The 19301-nt window shown below is 35.7% G+C and overlaps 1 protein-coding gene across 2 annotated transcripts; it reads right to left on the reverse strand.

Annotated features, from left to right (window-relative positions):
* Positions 1–51: 51 nt before the first annotated feature.
* adgrf3b (adhesion G protein-coupled receptor F3b) lies at positions 52–19205 on the reverse strand. Of its 2 annotated transcripts, none has more exons than XM_065256083.2 (18): positions 18543–19205; positions 7676–7736; positions 7446–7458; positions 6588–6728; positions 6309–6464; positions 6154–6203; positions 5155–5213; positions 4867–5003; positions 4565–4783; positions 4246–4476; positions 3509–3655; positions 3198–3397; positions 2937–3116; positions 1543–2853; positions 1416–1457; positions 1300–1332; positions 1079–1133; positions 52–971 (listed from the first exon to the last, which is right to left on the reverse strand). In XM_065256083.2, the coding sequence occupies exons 2-17, from the start codon at positions 7709–7711 to the stop codon at positions 1110–1112; spliced, it is 2979 nt and encodes a 992-aa protein (XP_065112155.2). In that variant the 5' UTR covers positions 7712–7736; positions 18543–19205; the 3' UTR covers positions 52–971; positions 1079–1109. The 2 variants fall into 2 exon arrangements, with proteins under 2 accessions (XP_065112155.2, XP_065112154.2); XM_065256082.2 differs by lacking the exon at positions 18543–19205 and adding an exon at positions 9514–9612.
* Positions 19206–19301: the final 96 nt, after the last annotated feature.

Raw genomic sequence — 19301 nt, forward strand, 5'->3', positions numbered from 1 at the left:
AATTTGACTTATATCTAAATAAAATCACTTTATGATATGCAAAGTATTTTATTGATGAATCATCTTACAATTTATTTTCAATTTATACTCAAATGTGTGTACTTTACAAAAAGAAGAAGCAAAACTTATGAGCAAAATTATTTAAGCTCCCTTGATATTTTTGCAATCCTAACTATTAGTCACAACCATCAGTTATTTTTGTATAAACAGTGTTTAGTTTACAGTGTTAAAGAAGCATTTTTCTGTATTTATTGTATTACATGTGGTCTGCTCTTTGTACTGTATGGTTTTGAATGTCTGACTGCTAATTCACCCTAGCTTTCTATATGGAATGTATACAATACATATCTCTATATCTATCTATCAGTCATTTGAAAAATATATCCATATTTATGAGCGCTTAGACATGTTAAATGAAATGGTTTAAATGTACAATATATTTTGCCCAAAGTGACAAAACTATTATTTAAATGGTAAAACAGCACATAGAAATTCAAGCAGAGCTAAAATAGTAAAACATAGTGGTATAGTGGTCATTGTTATTACAACTGAGGCAGATCACATTGATATGAGATAAGAACAACACAATTTTTACATTGCATTTAAGAGCAAAAGACAAATCGCCATGAGATGTTATTTTAAATAAACAAGCGTAGAAACACTACAGATAAATTGCAGATATGTACAATAGCTCTTTCATTGTTCTTTTAAAATATACAAACAACTATTATAAATTAGTGCACTTGGATAAATATATATTTGTCTCTGTTTCTCACTCTGTGTTCCTAAAATTTAAGTATGTTAAAGGGACGACCGCAGCCTATTCTTTCTGCCACAGATTTTAGGCCTTTGAAAGTACAAAAGTCCTTTTGGATCTTCATCAAACTCTCCCCTCCCCTATTTTTGTTGCCTCTGCTGCCGCTGTAGCTTTTGAGGTCTATCCATGTCCTTCATTGTTTTACATGCTCGTACTGTAATACACAATGTAAATTAAAGGAATTAAACAATGTTTGATTTAAATTTACCTTCAGCTGGTTGTAAACATAACAAGGGAATTAGGTTGAATGTAAATGTATACCTTGTGTCTGTGTTTTCCTTGTACAGATCATTTATTTTCCATCTTTGGCTGGTTTCTGAATGAAAACATACAATGAAAATGTATCAATTTAAATAAAATTGTTTGGTAACACTGCTGTTTTACATGCTTCAAAACACCCCAACTGGCAGTAGACTACGAGGCGGATTCATATCCGCCCGGTAGTCTCTTGCTGTCTGGGACTGAACTCGCCGTTTCCTTACCCCCATAATTATTCTCAATATTTCATCTCGGACCTGGAACGAAAAAAAAAAACATTAGTGGTCTGTGGTTGTAACCAGACTGAACAGATGCAATATCAGTACCAAAAGGAACGTACCCTCTTCTCTGCAAAACATCCCGTCAACAAGATGAAGAAACCCTGAAAGAAATTGTACGAGTTATTAAACACACCAGTTTCACGGTTACATTTCATTGAAAGTGTTATCGTTGGTGTGAATGAATACCTGAAGGGAGTTGACTATAGTGAAGGCATACTGAACGAGGATGGTAGTAAACTGTGTGAAGTCGTCCATTATGAAAACCAGGAATCCCAGAACCCAAGTTCCTCCAAAAACGGGTGTGAGGAAGAGAACGACTTTGATTACGGCTTTCGCTGCCTCTTTGTCCGCCTTTTTGTCGGCTTCCGCTCCAGACGGCTTTAAGACCGTCGCGATGACCACCACCATGGAACACATGTTTGCGAACACAATGAACCCAACTGGAAAGAGGAACGCGTAGATGGATCCAACCATTGCTGACTGATAGGTAAGCCAGCAGGTCTTCGTGCTGAAGTATTCAACCTGTTTGGTCTGATCGTAGTACACGTACGTAGCCGCCACAGTCAACGTCGGACAGACGTAGCCGAGCGTGTATCCTATGATCATGTACACCTTTTTCGAAATGTGGCTGAACACAAAAATGAGCTGGTAGGCCAACATGATGCTGAGAGAAAGCATCCAGAAGAACATGGCCAGGAAGAAGTAATGCTTCGCCACCACCAAAATAAGACATGCGGTTTCACTCAAAATGGATGGGAAAGCGGAAGCCAGGAAGCAGATGTCGGCCAAGAGCAGACACATGGAGATGTTGATGAGGGCCGTGTGCCGGAAATGGGACAAGCTGGACTTGACCACGGTCTTCCAGACCAAAGCCTCGATAATGATGTAGACAATCAGAGAGCAGATTGAAACCCCCAGTCCGATGTAAGTGAGCTGATCCATAAAAGGCAAGCTGACGGCAAACTTGGACATGAGCATGGCGAATGAGGTGAGATGGTTGCATTCGCAGTAGGCGGTTCCTGTGGCACTTTTCACGTACTCGCAGCCGTCGGTCGACCATCTCTCCTCGGTGACGTTCCAGAACACGCAATGCATATCACCAGACTCCTCGGTTTGGAAAGCCATTTTGATGTTTACTGCCGACGAACTCCTGTTCTCAGCGGTGGTGGACACGACTATGCTAGGAAACAACGCATTTTCAAAGCCCACTTTTGGCATGCGCTCCGCCAAGTTCTGTATTCCCATGGTTTTTACCAAATCTGCAGTGGCGTTCAGGCCGACTTCCACGTTGAAAACGCTTTGGTTGCAAGACGAGCCAGCTTTGCAAATTCCTAGCTGAATGTTGGAAGAATTGTAACCATTGCTGTTATTGATCCGGATGCTGTACATGAGATTTTCCACGGATGCCAGATATTGAGTGGCCAGGCTGTTGGTCACCTGTGGGTCTCCTACATCCCAGCTTATATTCAACATACTGCTGGCTGACTCGAGGAAATTCTTGAGAAGAAGAAAAGAAATGATTACTTTGAAAACGAGAAATGCTTGCTTTTATATAATGTCAGTGAAAGGAAGGTGCTTACTTCCACAAGGTTCTCGCCCAGCGGCATGTTTGCTGATGCACTTTTCATAGTTTTGAAAACAGATACGGCAGCCTGGACGTCACCGATACCGTTTCCGCCCTCTTCAGCAGTGTTGTTTCTCAAACTCTCAAAGATATAGGAGGCGATTTCTTGGGTCGCCCCAAGTCCTTTTTCAAAATCCTGAAGAGAAATAAATTGAGACTGTTAGACTGATTGTTTCCACATCATTAGAGTCATTAGATCTGTTCAAGGTTTACATACCGATGCTTGCGAGGTGATTGTGTTCAAAACTGCTTTGACACACAAGGAGATTTCTTCCGCCCACGTATTTCCATTGCACTTGCGTGTATACATTCCCTGTTTTCCTACTTCAGTACAAAATAGAGTTGCCGTTTCATTATCCTTCGTTTTCGGCCACGTTCTGTCTGCAATCACTTCCTGGGCGCAAAACCCGTCACCAGCTGAAAATCAAATCAAATGTGATTTTACAAATTTATTGTAGCATCAAAGGGAGAATTTGTTGGATCTGCAAACTTGCAATCACATATCCTTCTTGGTTTTGTAATACTTACGGTATATTACTGGTAATTTTATCGTGCGATTGCGTAGCTGACTCCGCGTGTTCTCTAATGTACAGGAAGCATCGTATGAACGTGGTTTAGTAGCCGCTGCGCAATCGATACTGAATGATGCGGTATACATGATGATGCCATTGCTCACTGCAAAACAAGATAAGCACTGTTAGCAGTGTTTGCTTAGAAAAACTTAATATATTTGCACTTCATGGCTAAGGTTGTGGGTTTTGGGTAGGTGCAGCATACATATATAAAATGCACAGTGGTCCCAAAAGGTACTTAAAGGTAAATATGCAGATTCATTTCATAACAAAATATTTTAAGAAATAAATTAAGAAGTAAGCATATTAATATGCGATCCTCTCTGTGAAATCCAGGATGAAGTCTCATAATCTAATTATTTAATATGTTTGGTTTCAAGCATAAAATTTCACTTTCATTTCAATTGACATGACCTTCCACCTCACACATGACCTTATACTGTACTGTATATAAACAAGATGGATTTTCACCAAATGTTCTGGGTTTTCCCAGGCATGTTGTTAAGCCATTTTCTTTGACTGGATCCAGTATCATTGCCAGTGTAACAACATGAGTACTTTCTTTAACCAAATTAAAACAATAGATGGTGCTAGAAAACAGTGAAATCACACTTTGATGCTCCTAATCTCATCATGACATTATACAACTTTAGCCTGAATTTCACAGATGAGGTGTTCATAAAATGCTCATACCTTGTGTAGTTGGTACTTGTTCCTCAGCTCCAATTTTTAGTTTAGCTGTATATGTTTCTATGCTTGTCTCAATCGTACAGTTAAGGACAATAGTGGCGGTTGGGGTCGAAGTGCAGTCTGCTGTTGGTGCGGTAGCCGTCACATTAATAACTTCTGGCAACAGTGCGATGGAAATGGGTGCCAGGGCCATGTGAGCTATGTTTTTAGTGGTGAAAAGGCAACTGTACGTTCCTGAAATATCAAGAAAACGGGTGATTACGGTAACGAAACAATAAAATACATGCCGTCCTGTAGCACTTTGATGATTGCTATGACTTACCTGACCAAAATCCATTTGTCGATAGAAGTGTGACTGTTGAAGTGGTGGTACATACATCTGATAGCATGACTTGGCTTCCTGGTCCCAGGGTCATTGGACTTTCACTATCCCTGGTCATTTGCCACATACATGAGTCCATTTGTTCTATACAGGTACAGTTCAGTTGCTGTCTCGCGTTATAGCACAACTTTTCTTCGGGTGCTTCGATGTAAACCATTCCTGTAAATGATAAAACGTAGTACCGTGACAGTGAAGTGATAAATGAACCAACTGATTGGTGAACCAATGGATGTGGTGTTTACCTAGTGTCTTAAGGTTGAGAGAATAAAAGGTCGCATTAGTAAGCAGTGTACTGACTATGCCTTGCACTTTGGCAGTGGAAAACACCGAAAACAGAGTCACTGTGAAATTGTGCTGGTAGGTATTCAATCCTGTGAGACTGTTTGATGGAAGACAGGAAAAGTTTCGGTTAAATCATTTCAAAAACTTTTATTCAAAATAAAGAAACAAAATCTTTTAAATGAATTCATTAACTTTCATAAAAATGGCAAACGTTAATGAAACAATATTGATAAGGAAATAAATCTCACACGCTGCCAGTTCCGTTAAACGCATTGAAGGCATTAAGCACACGGAAAGCAGGCTCAATCTGAAAAGCAAATGTGTCGTATGATTGTTTCTGTATGGTACAAGTATGTGGTCTGACATTTTAACTTTACACACTGCAAAAAATGATTAGTATTTTTGTCTTGTTTTTAGTAAAAATATCTAAAAATTCTTAAATTAAGATGCTTTTTCTTGATGAGCAAAACAAGAAAATAAGTCTAGTTTTTAGACCAAAAATATCAAATTTAAGTGATTTTGTGCATAAAACAAGCAAAAAAATCTGCCAATGGGTTAAGCAAATATTTATTGCATTTCATTGAATTTAGTGTTCAGGAGAAAAATGTTCAAGATTTTTTTGCTTAATTTTTTTTTCACTTAAATTTGATATTTTTTTGGTTTAAAACTAGACTTATTATCTTGGGTCATTTTGCTCATCAAAAAAGCATCTTAATTTAAGAATTCTTAGATATTTTTTCTGAAAACAATACTAAAATACTAAGAATTTTTATTACTTAGTATTTTTGTCTTGTTTTCAGTAGAAATATCTAAAAATTCTTAAATTAAGATGCGTTTTCTTGATGAAAGTAGACAGAGAAAGTATGACAGAAAAAAACATTCTAAACACTTAATTCAAGCAAAATTTTCTTACCCCATTGGCAGATAATTTTGCTTGTTTTAAGCACAAATTCACTTAATTTGTATATTTTTTGTCTAAGAACCAGACTTATTTTCTTAGGTCATTTTGCTTATCAAGAAAATACATCTTGATTTAAGAATTTTTTGATATTTCTGCTGAAAACAAGACCAAAATACTAAGTAAGAAAGTCATTTTTTGCAGTGTTTGAATAATAGTTCTGTCATTAGGCTACTTAATCAATAACCAAGCTCTTTGTATTTCAGTTTAATAGTTTCTTGGACCAAATATATGATTTATTTTATTTAGGAAAACAGTAATAATCAATCAAAAGGAGATCCATACTTACATTAAGAGGCAAAGTGGAAGCACTACCAGTCATTGTGCCAATGAGAGAAACTATAAAGATACAGCATTTAAACAATTAGCAGCGTTTTGTCATCCAGTAAACTGACATGCATTAAAATTCGATCTATTGTTGGTGTTTACTGATGAAATGCTCACCATTTACTTTGGGAAGGCACAGAGGAGTGAAGTCTGATATGTTTGCCACACAAACGGCCGCATTGCAGCATGCGTTTACATTGTCACAAACATTGTTGCTCCAAACGTAGCCCGTTCCACACCAGCATGTTGTATTTCGGCCAATTATTTCACATTCTGCAACAACAAATATTATTATAAGCAGTTATGAAATGTCAATTAAAGCTTTAGGGGGCATTTTCTACTTGTTTGCAAGCTTAAAAATAACAGATTTTACGCATTATAATGCGTTTGACTTACCTGCTGCTATTTCTGCATTTATGATAGTCACACCTGATGTTGGGTCAAGAACTCCTATTAAATCTGGAAGAAGACTTGCAACATTTAAGGTTTTGTTCCCCTCAATCATGACCTCTGCCCAGTAGGTGACGTCTGTAGACTCTGTAAAACAAAAAAATGGATCAGAACACCAATGAGACATATTGTTTCTCTTCTTATATACACTGTAAAAAAAAAAATTCAATGTTATTGCAGCTGGGTTGCCGGTAATTTACCGTAGATTTACAGTTATGTTATTTACTGGCAAGAGTTTGTTCAAAGTTAAATAAATTTTAAATATTAACAAGTCTTTATCTTTACAGAATAAAACTATACAATAACAGCCTCATGCAAAGCATTCTGGGAACCAGAAATCATCATCAACCTTTTTCTGTTTTTGCTTCAGATTTTGTTTCCCAGAATGTTTAGCTTGATGCTGTTTTTTTAGTTTTACTCTGTAAAGACAAAGACTTGTAAATGTCTAATGTTCATTTAACTTTGAACAAACTCTTGCCAGTAGATAACATAAATGTAAATCTACGGTAAATTACCGGCAACCCAGCTGCAATTTCTACGGAATTTTTTTACAGTGTAGCATAGGCTATATATTAAATTTAATGAGTTTGTTTTACTTTAAATGTGCAATTGTATAACTGTAAACTTGCTGCATGTTTTATTCTGTTTTAAAACATTGTTTCTCAGTGTCTGTATGGATGGGAAACAATAGATTTACAGAATTTGTTGTTACTCATTGTTTTGTGGGATTTATCCAATCATGAACCGAAAAAATTTGTTTTCCAATAGATTTATTTTACAAAGGTCTGGTGAAATCAAACTTACCCACATGTGAAACCTGTTGGGATACAGATAAAGAAAACAAAAGGTATGTTATCAGATTGTTTATTGTAGTTATAATTCAGTGGTCTGTCATAAATCTATTATTATATAGAGAGTTATATGTATTGTTGTATTGTATTACGATAAGAAAAGAGCAGAAAAATGTATACTAATACTTATAAAAAGTTAAAAGCTGTGTTTAAATCTGCTTTTTATTAACTTTATAATCTTACCTGGCTAAAAATGAAAAGTGCAGCAAAAAACAGCATGCCTGCCTGAGACAGCTTCTTGACCCTAAAAGTAAGATACATCATTGATATTGTTGGCAATGTAATATTTCTCTAGGTCTAAATGAATTATAATGCTATGCAGCAGCCAATAAACATATAGGGGCAGTTTCCCAGACAGGGATTAGACTAGTCCTAGACTAAAATAAATGTAAGAGCTGTCCAAACTGAAAACAACTTGCACTTACCTATCTTAAAATACATCAGTGCCCTTTGTTTTACCTCAGTATGCACGCTAATTTCTTTAGTATGGCATGTTTGTTTGCATATTTTCAAATGAATCTAAGGCCTAATCCTGGCTAAAACTAATCCCTGTCTGGGAAACCATCCTTTTATGTAATATATTTAATATTTAAAATACACAAAAATACTTTTTATCTTTGTAACAGAAAGATACCTGATCCCACAGACACATTACATTTAGCTTTAATTATATCTGTGCTACTGACATTAAGTCTTAACACATAAAAACACATAAAACACTGCTTTACTTATTTTAAATACTGTTTATCAATATATACATGGACACTGTATACTCTAAATAGCCTACTTGAAGCAGAATTCGCGTAATTTACAAATCCAGGATCAGACCTTCAGTCTTCAACAGTTTGCCAAATGGACGCAAGTAATAAAGAACACATAAATGTACAAAAATATGAAAAAAAATAGCTGGGAAAAATTTACTAGCAAGTACATTTTCGTATATGGCCATTTTTGTTTTAAATAAAAGTGTAAAGGTTATACACTACAAATATAATAATTAAAGGTATAGATCTGCTTCAGTTGTACCTTAGTGTACTTGAAAAGTATAGATTATTAAATACCACTAAAACTTTAGATTTTTAGTGTATTGAAATAAATATCAAACTAGCACAGTTGAGAAGGCTACACTGAAAAAATATAGGCTGGATTTACATAATTTTTGCATCCATTTTTTAAGTTAGTATTACATTAAATTTTAAGGAATTTATGCAAATTTCAAGTAAAACTTACCTAAAAAAAGTGGATGCAAAAATGATGCACTATATTTTTAAGTAAATCCAGCATATTTTTACAATGTACACTTAGATGTCCTTATGGTCATCTTAATGAGTACTAAAACCTCATTTTATATTACGTACAAAATTAAACTGTAAAAATGAAAGTTGGATCTACTTAAACAAATGACTTCAATTGATAACATTTAAAAAAAGTTTTGTCAACTTTAATCTTAAGTGAGAAATTAAAGGTGAAAACATTTAGAAAAAAATACAATTGGTAACACCTAAAAATGTAAGCGTATTCAACTTAAATGTTCCAATTAAAGTGAGAAAATTTAAGTTGACTTTTTTTAAAGCTAATTTAACTTTTTACAATGTAATGCATTTACTAAGTGTACTTAAATGAATTGTATTTACTTTTTCACCTGGGTAATGACGGGATGATTTTCTGAATTATTATAATGTTACTAAAGTGTTTTGTAATGTTTATAATTAAAAATAAAACAAACAAAAACCCTTAATCAAATAACATAATAAACAACTACATACATTATAAATAACTTTTAATTTATAATGCTTATAGTTAAAATAATATTATTAACAACTTATATCTTTAAAACCATGAGGAAAGTGTAAGTACAAATAAGTGCTGGGCTTCTTTCCAGCCCTATTGTAATGTTATAAGCATGTTCATTGTATTCAACGTAAAGACAGGATTGATTTTAATTTTTTTATCTAAATAATCTAATAAGCTGTTTAACTTTAATAATAACCCAGAAGATATAGAAAAGCAAAAATACCGACCTTTTAATGTTCATTTTGAAGAGAGAGGATCAACAAGTTTGAAAAGCAATCCTAAGTCATAACAAATGTTGCCTGTGAAGAACCTGTTTCCAAAGTGAAATTGGCAAGTGAATGAGAATTAGAGAAAGGTGATGAATTCAGTGGGGGTGGCAAAAGCAAATTTACAAAGCTTTCTCTCCCATTTGCATTTTACGTTCCCTTGATTCCACAGGCCACCTGGATAAGTTAGCACACAGAGTTTTACCTTCAGACTTTCCATTGAAATTTGTCTAACAAATACAGCTCGACTCAGCATGCCTTGTCTTACCATGATTGGCTAGTTTGTCATTTGTGGCCGATTAAGAACATTCCAGATAAAACTTTTAGTAATTTCTGAATTCTAATCATCTGAAATAATTTGCTGTTTTGGAGTGATATAAAATACCATTTTAGTGTTACAGTAAATAGCATTTACTTTTTTGGTTATTATGTCTGTGCTTACATAACACATTCCAGTTGACTTTTAACCCCAGATGCCAACAGCAGAATCTATAATCTACTGCATTTCAATAAATGAATAAATAATAATAACAAAAATCTAAATTGAAATGTAATTCCCTCGGGTTTTAGGTAAGTGTGATGTCATGGTTTTATTGTGTAATTTGAAATATGATTCAAAACTGGTTTCTTCTTAATTATTGGCATAGATGTGGTCATGTTTCCCGCTACACTGGCCACTACTGCAGACAGCTCCCATAACCCACCTATGAGTATGGTAATATGTGGTAACACACTGTGAAATCTACACTGACTGTTTATTTAACTTGAGGTTAAACTCAACCTCATCATTTGGATGTGGTTTCTGTTGTTATAAACTGTAGTTCACCTTAAAAGCAATGCAATGTTGGGAAAGTGCAGATGGAAAGATTTAACTTTTGGATATCTCTCAAAATATTCATTAAAAAAAAACATTATTGAAATCTTCAGTAAAGGTGAAATAAAAACACTTTACTAAAGTTAAGTTTGTATGGTTTTACAAATGCAATAAATTTAATCAAATCAAATGTGTGTGAAACTGTGGATTTTTTATGTTATTGAGAAGATAAAGGTTTTAAAGATTTCAAGATTTAATTGAAAGGAAACGCGTTTGCAAATGTAGTCACTTGTTTTCTCCAAATGTATTTGTTTGTTAAATAAGCATCCATGGAAATTTATCTGTTTTGCATGGCCATTCAAAATGAGAAGATGTTCTTGAGGAGAAAATGTTGAACTTCAGTTCCATAGAGGAGACACAGAGTGAAGTCTTTACATTTGTTTAAAATGTTTAGTACTAGAATAATTTCATTGCCATTATGTAATAATAAATTATTTTATTTTACATTAGAGGTGCTACACAATGAAAATATCTATAAAACAAAATGTGTGTTCAGACTATATATTTAACAGTGGTATATGTTTTCCAAGAAAAATATTAATCTGAATTAAATCATTTATATTCAATATTTGCCATAGCAAAATCTTTTTTGGTATATTAAGGAACAAGGATAACAATAACTGTAAGAGAGCAATCAACAAAAATACACAAAACAAAATAATAATTTATTCAGACTTGTGAGTGAACCTTTGTGACTGGTTATGTTCAGCTTGTGAACAGTGGCGGAGCCAGAGACTGGCCACCTTGGGTGCCACCCCGCACTACTATCATGCCCTCAGTAATTCACTTCTCATTAATCGCTGTGTTTATTTCGACATGTGGCAGCGCAAATATCAGGAGAATATTAATGTACATTGCTAATACTACATGATTTCAGCATAGGCTGGAACATTAAATAGCCTAATAAGTTGACTGAACTCATTTGATTGAGTAAAGACGTTCCCTCAATTCAATTAAGTAATGGGTCTTCCAAAAACGTATAATATAGGCCAGTTCATAGGACGTATGCACGTTGCTGTGGTTATACGGCTGGTCCGAAGTTAACTTCCGGTCTGTTTATTCATCAGTCTGGCAAGTGGCTAAGCTGACCGCTGTTACCTTGTTGAAAATAAAATGTTTCAGTTTCTTAAAGATGGGGTAAGACAGCAAAGATGGATCACTGCTGTGTGGAAAGGTTTGGCAGCCAAGCAAAAATTCAAGGATCTATACAGTATGTGACCCAACAATGGGTTAAAACAACCCAGCATTTGGGTTAAAACAACCCAGCATGGGTTAAATTACAACCCAACGGTGCTAGGCTCATCCCTTTTGACCCAATGCAGAGTTGAAAATAGTTCTGCAGTTCTGAACCCCACAGGAAGTCGGCCATTTTGAATTTTCGCTGTGATTTCTGTGTAAATTTTGGCATTTCCAGGTTTCATACTTTAACAAACTCTTCCTAGAGATTTTATCAGATCATCATCATATTTCTAAAGCCCTTTGCTATGCTAAATTGCCAAGATCTTGACTTTTCATTGGAGGGTGTGTCCTTGGCAGCCTGACAAATTTTGCCGTTTTCGCCATAAAACACGAAGTTGTTCTAACTCAGGCTTACAATGTCAAATCTGCCCCACGCTTCACATGTTTGATAAGGGTCTTGGCCTGAACACATTAACATGGCAACCCTTACAAAATTTAATGGTTTTATTGTGGAAAAAGTTTAGTAACCATGTTTTTTTGGTGTATTGATCACTATCAGCAAAACCATGATTTTACTACACTAACCATGGTTTAACTATGGTTTTTGAGACCATGGTTGTCATAACCATGGTTATTTTGTGGTTATCATGGTTTTACTAAAGTAACCATGGTTAATTTTCGTAAGGGAATATTCAGCTACAGTCATAGCGCTAGCTAGAGGCAGCAGGAAATGCCATATTTTATGCTGTGATTTACTGCTGATAGAGATTAACTCAGAACACCATCATATTTGGTTAGACTGATCTTAAGCCCTTTGTGATAACAAATTGTGAACATCTTGACTTTTCATTGGAGGGTGTGCCCGTGGCATCCTGCCAAATTTCTGTTTCATCATGAAACAGGAAGTTGTTCTAACTCAGGCTTTAAATGTCCAGTCTGACCCAGGCTTTATTATGTTTGATAAGTGTCCTTGCCTGAACGCATCAACATGGCAATATTTAGTTACAGTCATAGCGCCACCTAGAGGCAGCGGGAAATACCATGTTTTACAATGTGATTCACTGCTCTCAGAGATTTAACTATATCAACATCATATTTGGTCAGTCTAATAAGGCCTTTTATGATGATGAATGTATGGTGAAATGAATCACATTTTTGATGGCCTAAACAACCTTAAAAAGTCATTAAATTTTACACACATGGCAGGTACAAAATGCGGTAATCATAGCGCCACCTGCTGGCAGCAGGTAATGGCATGTTTTAAACTTACATTTACGGCTCATAGAAAATTAATCAGATCATCATCATATTTGGTCAAACTGATCTTAAGTACATTGCAATGATAATGAGCAAATATCTTGAATTTTCCTTAAAGGGTGTGTCCGTGGCAACCTGGCAACTTTTAATATTTCACCATGACATAGAAAGCTGTTGTAACTCATGCATACATTGTCCGACAGGTCCCAGACTTCATACGTTTGACAAGGGTCCCGAGCCGAACACATCAACATAACACATCAATTACAGTCATAGCGCCACCTGCTGCCGACAGGAGCTGTGGCACATAAAAACTATTGAATATCCACATATATTTACCCACAGTTCACTGTTTTCCGAACTTCATTGGGTGGCGGTGCACATGCGTGTGAGGGCCCTTCCATCGCTGCTTGCAGCTTTGTCATTTAATTTGCTTGTTATCAAAAATAAACTGTTATTATTGATTCTATGCAGAAGTCTACCTGTACAATTTTGGGCCACAAATGCTGTGAAACCATCTATACTCAATTAAACTATATTAATGAATTAAACTATATTTAAGTTCACTAACCTTGGTGGCCACAGAGACTAAACTTGAGTTGTTAAGTTAATCAAACTTGGAGTTTGTACATCACACTTAAACAATTAAGTTCACTTGGTGTTCATAAAGACTGAACTTAAATTGTCATTTAATTTTATACTGTGTTAATGAAAGGAATTCAGGGCTGACTATGTCAATCAAACTTAATTCTCCACCAAAGCACACAACAAACTGCACTGTTCACATGTATCTATTATAGTGAGAAAAATACAATGAGTTGAAAGTGGTTGCATGCATACCAAAGGAAACACTGATCACTTGAACGGTGACTTCACCAAAAACTATATTTTACAAAAAAACATAAATAATGATAGAAAGAATGTTAAACCCTTAAGAAATTTTACTAACAACAGTTTATATGTCCCATCAATTGTTAAGGATCCAGAATGCAAGATTTAAGTCATGATTGCTTTACTTTTGAGTACAAACAGCTTTAGGGCTTGATAGCCCTGTTTTCAGATTGTTTATGATGAAATAGAACGGTTTTGACTAAAATTTGGACATATGATGCTGGCCCGAGAATTTTTGGGTGTTTCTTGTATAACCTCCCACCTCTATAATGGCTTTATAGGTGCACTGGAACAATCATTTCTAAAATGCATTAAACTTTCGTTTACAAAGACGTGAAACTCACCGAGTGGTCAGTTCACTGATATGCTCACACAAAAATCGCTGCAAAAGATGCATTCCAACAGGTTTTATAGTAGTTTTTTCCAACTCCATTGACTTGTATTAGATGTGCTGTGAGGTACGGTATTACTCCGCGCCGGGAACCTTCTTTGTATTCTTGCAATTGGCAAAGGCGGATTATCGCCACCAACTGGGCTGGAGTGTCTATTATTCAAGCCCTCAACAGAAGAATGTACGGGTGTGAGGCATTTGGAAAAAGAGGTCCAAAAGTTTACAACGAATGCTAAAACACCTGATGGAAAGCTTTTGCAGCAATTTTTGTGTGAGCATACCAGTGAACACCCCTGACCACTCAGTGAGTTTCACGTCTTTGTAAACGAAAGTTTAATGCATTTTAGGAAGGATTGTTCCTGTGCACCTATATAGCCATTATAGAGGTGGGAGGTGATACAACAAATACCCGAAAATTCTCGGGACAGCCGCATATGTCGAAATTTCAGTCAAAACCGTTCTATTTTATCATAAACAATCTGAAAACAGGGCTTTAAGTGTAAAATACCGAACTTGTCCTTTAAAGTCTTAATGGTTGTTTGATATGTGTGTGGAATTTTGTGTTTGTACTTATTTATTTTCATTAATGTATTTTTGTTGCTCATGTATGTTTTTATAGTCAGAGGAGAAACCCCCACCAATTTCAAAATGGTTTGGTCCAGGGGCGGAGCTAAGAATATAAAATGGCTCCCACACAGTCAGTCAGTGTTGGTTGTTGTAGGAGTTTGTGTTTTGACTGTGTACAAAGTGAATTGCTGATGCAGTTCGGAGCAGTTGATTTAGCCGAACTTGCGTTTAAAAACCTTGTATGTAGTAGTGATGAACCAATTGCTTCGCAAATTGATTCAGTTTTTCGAAGCGTTCGAAACACCATACTCGTTGGCGACACCTGCTGGTCAAAATAGTGTAAAAGCAGCAAGATCTGTCCAAACATTTTACAAAATAATGGCAAGATTGTTCTAAAAATATGTTTAAAAAAATAATTATTTAATTAAAGACATATTTAAAGGGGTATTCTGTGTTTTTAGTTTTATTTATGGCAAACAAATCATTAAAACGAGCTCCCTTTTTTATTATGCACATTTTTGTCATTAAATCTGTCTATAAACAAAAAGTAGAACAAATAGTAGTGTTATTAGTCAGAAGGATGAATGTTTTATGAACTTTTATAATAAAACTGACCCGAGTTCACCTACACTGGTCATTTGTGATCAACTCCCCCTAGTGGTGAATCGTCGGTTTTTCAAAACATTTCGAAACAGTTATGACGTAATGATTCGAAACAAAAGATTCGTAAATGTTTCGAAGCCTCATGAAGCTTGCTTCGAAATCGCCCATCACTAGTATATAGTGTATATTTTGTATAGTTTATTTTCTTTTTGATTAGTTTTCTATTTTTACACCATGTGTTGGGGATTGTTAACACATGTGTTGTTAATAAATCACCCTTCACCTGAATCCAAGCCGCTTCTGTGTCACTTTTGCCTCCTATCCCACGGTAAAATCCTAACATCCATTATAGTCTATTTCTTTATTTCATAGCTTTTCTCTTGTTTGCACTGCTTCCATTAGTGTATATTCTGATAGAGAATTTATCCAATCATATTTCAGCCAGCAGCTGACATCATGTGTTGCCAGGATCAAAGAAATCTGCCTAGGCCTTAATAATAAGCAGTGTGGGCGCCTTCAGATTAGGATAAATGGCAATGAAATCATCGTATTAAGCAATTACATTTCGAGTTGGTGTCACTGGCATAATCTAGCAGTCCTTCAATGGCGTCAGCATTTTCGCGTCATTTGATCGGATTTACCCCCAGCAGTTTCAAACCTAACGGAAAAAAATTCTCGCAAGCGTTATCCAGCTTAACACAGAGTCACGAAACACTATTCAATCTGTCCCGCCTAAAACTGCAATGACTGTAATGTATGCCATGACTGATTTTGAAGGCAAAATTCCAGTTGAATCCTTGATTTCCTTCAGCATAAAAATCTGTATGAGAGCATGTGACTGCTGTAACAGAATGCTTTCCGTGAATGTTACGGCAATGTTACTAGGTCCCCTTTATGCGAGTGATCCAAGAACATTTAATGAGCGTGTTTGTGTTCACACAGAAGGCTCTCTGCCTATTTTACGAACAATTTCTGGAACTGTATGCCCTAAACGAATAAACATTTTACTGCATTCGTTCCTTATAAATAAGTTTCTGTCATTAAAGTTATTTACATAACGAAAAAGAAGGAAATAACTTCTGTAATTCTAAGTAAGTTTAAGGTTGATCATTGAGTTTAGATTTCCTGATCAACTTTTACAAAACTTATAATATTTTGCTTCATTAACAGACAGTAAATCAGATGAGAAATAGTAAGGTTTAAAATTCACCATTACATTATGTTAACATCTAGTAATGCATTCAGTTTGAAATATTTATCTAATGTGGGGAGATAAAGTAGTCCTAATCAGGGATCATGAGATTCATTCATTCTTTTTTGATACATGGGTACACATTTTTTCCTTGGACTATGGACCCCCTAAAGTAGCCTTGGACAGCCCCTGGCCACCTTTTTTAAAAATGTCTCCTCACTGTTTCTGAAGAGGCATTATCACCTACGTGAGGAGGTCACATGTGACTCATGTGTGAGACATATGCAAAATTCACACAGTGTAGTCATATTCAAATTAAATAAAACAACAAATACAAAAATCTGTACAACATTATTTTGAATTAAGTTAATAAAAAAAAAAACAGTAAGGTGAATCCTAAACACATTTATTATTTTTATTTATTTGCAGTTGCAAAATATAATTTTTGAGAAACAATAATTTCAAGTATTTAATATATATTTTATATTGTATTCTAAAGATTTAATTGCATTTAAAATTACAATCTGACCACTTGGGGTTTTTAGACTATAAGATCCTCACGTAACATTTGCATTATTTTGCATTGAAGGAGAAAAGGCAGCCACGGATGGCCAACAACTTGGGTGGGTTATTATTGTTGGCTTTGGGGTTCTCAGTCTAATAACAGCTATAATCTATTGTCAATCAGTATAATAGCTTCTCTGGATCTTAATAATCTGCATAATTGCATTAATGTAAACAATTGTTTGGCACTTTTCCCATGTTTAAAAGTAATGCCAGTCTCAAAACTCACAACAGCAGCAAAGGTGTGTGTGTGTTCATTTCATCTAACCACTTTTTATTCTAATTTACACATAAAGACTTTTGACCTTTAACCGTTTACCATTACAATTGTGCTTAGATTATTTATCTCTTTATATTTTCCTGTCCTTGTGTGCGTAATTGAATTGTTTAAATAGAAGGTCATCTTGATACAATAATATGGTGAAAAATTAATGCAAAGCTTTTTAGATACAAGTGGTATATGTATCTGTTAAGCATCACATCACTAGAGGGCACTACATGAATGAATTGTTGCCAAAGGACGTGCCTGTCACTGGGACAAAAGTCAGCAGTTTGACAGATTTATGACTGCTAAACAAAAGAGGAAACACACATTAACGCAGGATGTGTTACATCAGCTATGATGGACAAATGTAGGCATAGAAGGGTAAAAATCGCAGGATGTTTTGCATGGGGACAAATCAGCAGTATCTTTCACTTTTATTAACACAAACAGACAGTAACATTTTCAGATTTTGGGATACACTTTTCCTTGCTATAAGAGGTCTTAAAGAAAAAACTCAAAACTTGTGTGATGCTATTCTGCTTTAATTTCTTATGGCTTAAAGTTTTTTTTTGAGACTAAAAATAAATCAGATTAACAATGCCCTCTTCTGGCCAAATCACGACATTGCAAAAAAATAAAACAGTGACTTAGCCTGTGAATAATCATTTTGGATTTAGTTTTTTTAACATGGTGAAATAGACACACAGCACTAACAACATTAAATAATGATAATAATAATAATTTAATTAATTATTATTAATTTATTATTAATATTATTATCTTATAAAATAATAATGAAATAGTAATGAATAAAAAGTCTCAAATTCTATTATGAGATAAGGAGCATCAAAGTTTGATCTCAATGATTAATTTTAATTTATTTTTAATCTTTGACATGACCTTACGCAGTCAATATTAAGGATATCAAGGTTATATTATCACACATTTTTTACATTATGTAGGAAGATTTGTAAAAAACACAAATAATGACTTTAGCTGGGTTTCACAGACTGGATCACATTTTAGCTGGTATCTTTTCACATATACACTGTTTAGGTCGGCCCAAATGACGTGTCGCTCCGAGTAGGTTCGTTTGGGTCATTGTGAACACAACAGCCGCACTCGGGTGCGCACTAAACGGCCGCTACGAGACCGCTCTAAACAGGTGGTCTCGGAGCGGCTTTCGCCGAACTCTGGGGCGACCCACCTGTGGTGTGAACACTGCTGGACATCGGGCCGAACCAAATACAGGAAGTTCTCCACATGTTTAAGCCACTGGGCTTCCGTCGTGACGTGAGCCGGGTGTTATATTGTGGGTTAACATTAAAGGGCGATTTATAGTCGTGCGTAGGTCCTACGGCGTAGCTACGGCGTAGGCTATCCGTAGCCTGTGCGTAGCTCTGCGTAGCCTGACGCGCACCTCACAAAATTCCTAACAGCGCGTCGGCTCTACGCGGACCGCAAGCTCTGTGATTGGTCCACCAGAACCCCTCCCGTCAGGTAAAAAAACTGCGTCATATGTATTTCCGGTTGAGACGGTGAAAACAAAGATGAGCCAAGTTGAGGAGTGATTTAACTCAAACTGCAACATAAGTCGCTGTTTATTTACTTCCGTCATTGCTGGTCTTCTCAAATTATACACAACAAGTTGCTATTTCTTCTTCGTTTGTGGGTTAACTTGCTTAGCTTCTTCTTCTCTGACGACTTCTGCTGCTACTGTGGTTACACGCGTGATTACTGCCAACCAGCGGTTTCGCGTGTGTTTGCACGTCGACGCGGACGGCGACGCACAAGTAAAAATGAAAACCGACGCGGAACCTACGCCGTCGCTGCTACGCCGTAGGACCTACGCACGACTATAAATCGCCCTTAACAAGCCAATCCTGGTCCGTTGCAGAGATTCGCAGTCTCCTTTACGTTTGAGCTGATGATTTTATAAATGCATAGCTGTCCTCCATACACAAAT

Source organism: Paramisgurnus dabryanus, chromosome 12 (genome assembly GCF_030506205.2).
Source record: "Paramisgurnus dabryanus chromosome 12, PD_genome_1.1, whole genome shotgun sequence".
Lineage (NCBI taxonomy): Eukaryota > Metazoa > Chordata > Actinopteri > Cypriniformes > Cobitidae > Paramisgurnus > Paramisgurnus dabryanus.

Bases quoted from the DNA above. Each gene is read 5' to 3' on its own strand.
- adgrf3b (XM_065256082.2), bottom strand. The intron at 5,214-6,153 runs GTAAGTATGGAT...TTTGCTTTTCAG, and splicing joins CTTCCACTTTGCCTCTTAAT to ATTGAGCCTGCTTTCCGTGT. The intron at 4,784-4,866 runs GTAAACACCACA...TATCATTTACAG, and splicing joins TCTCAACCTTAAGACACTAG to GAATGGTTTACATCGAAGCA.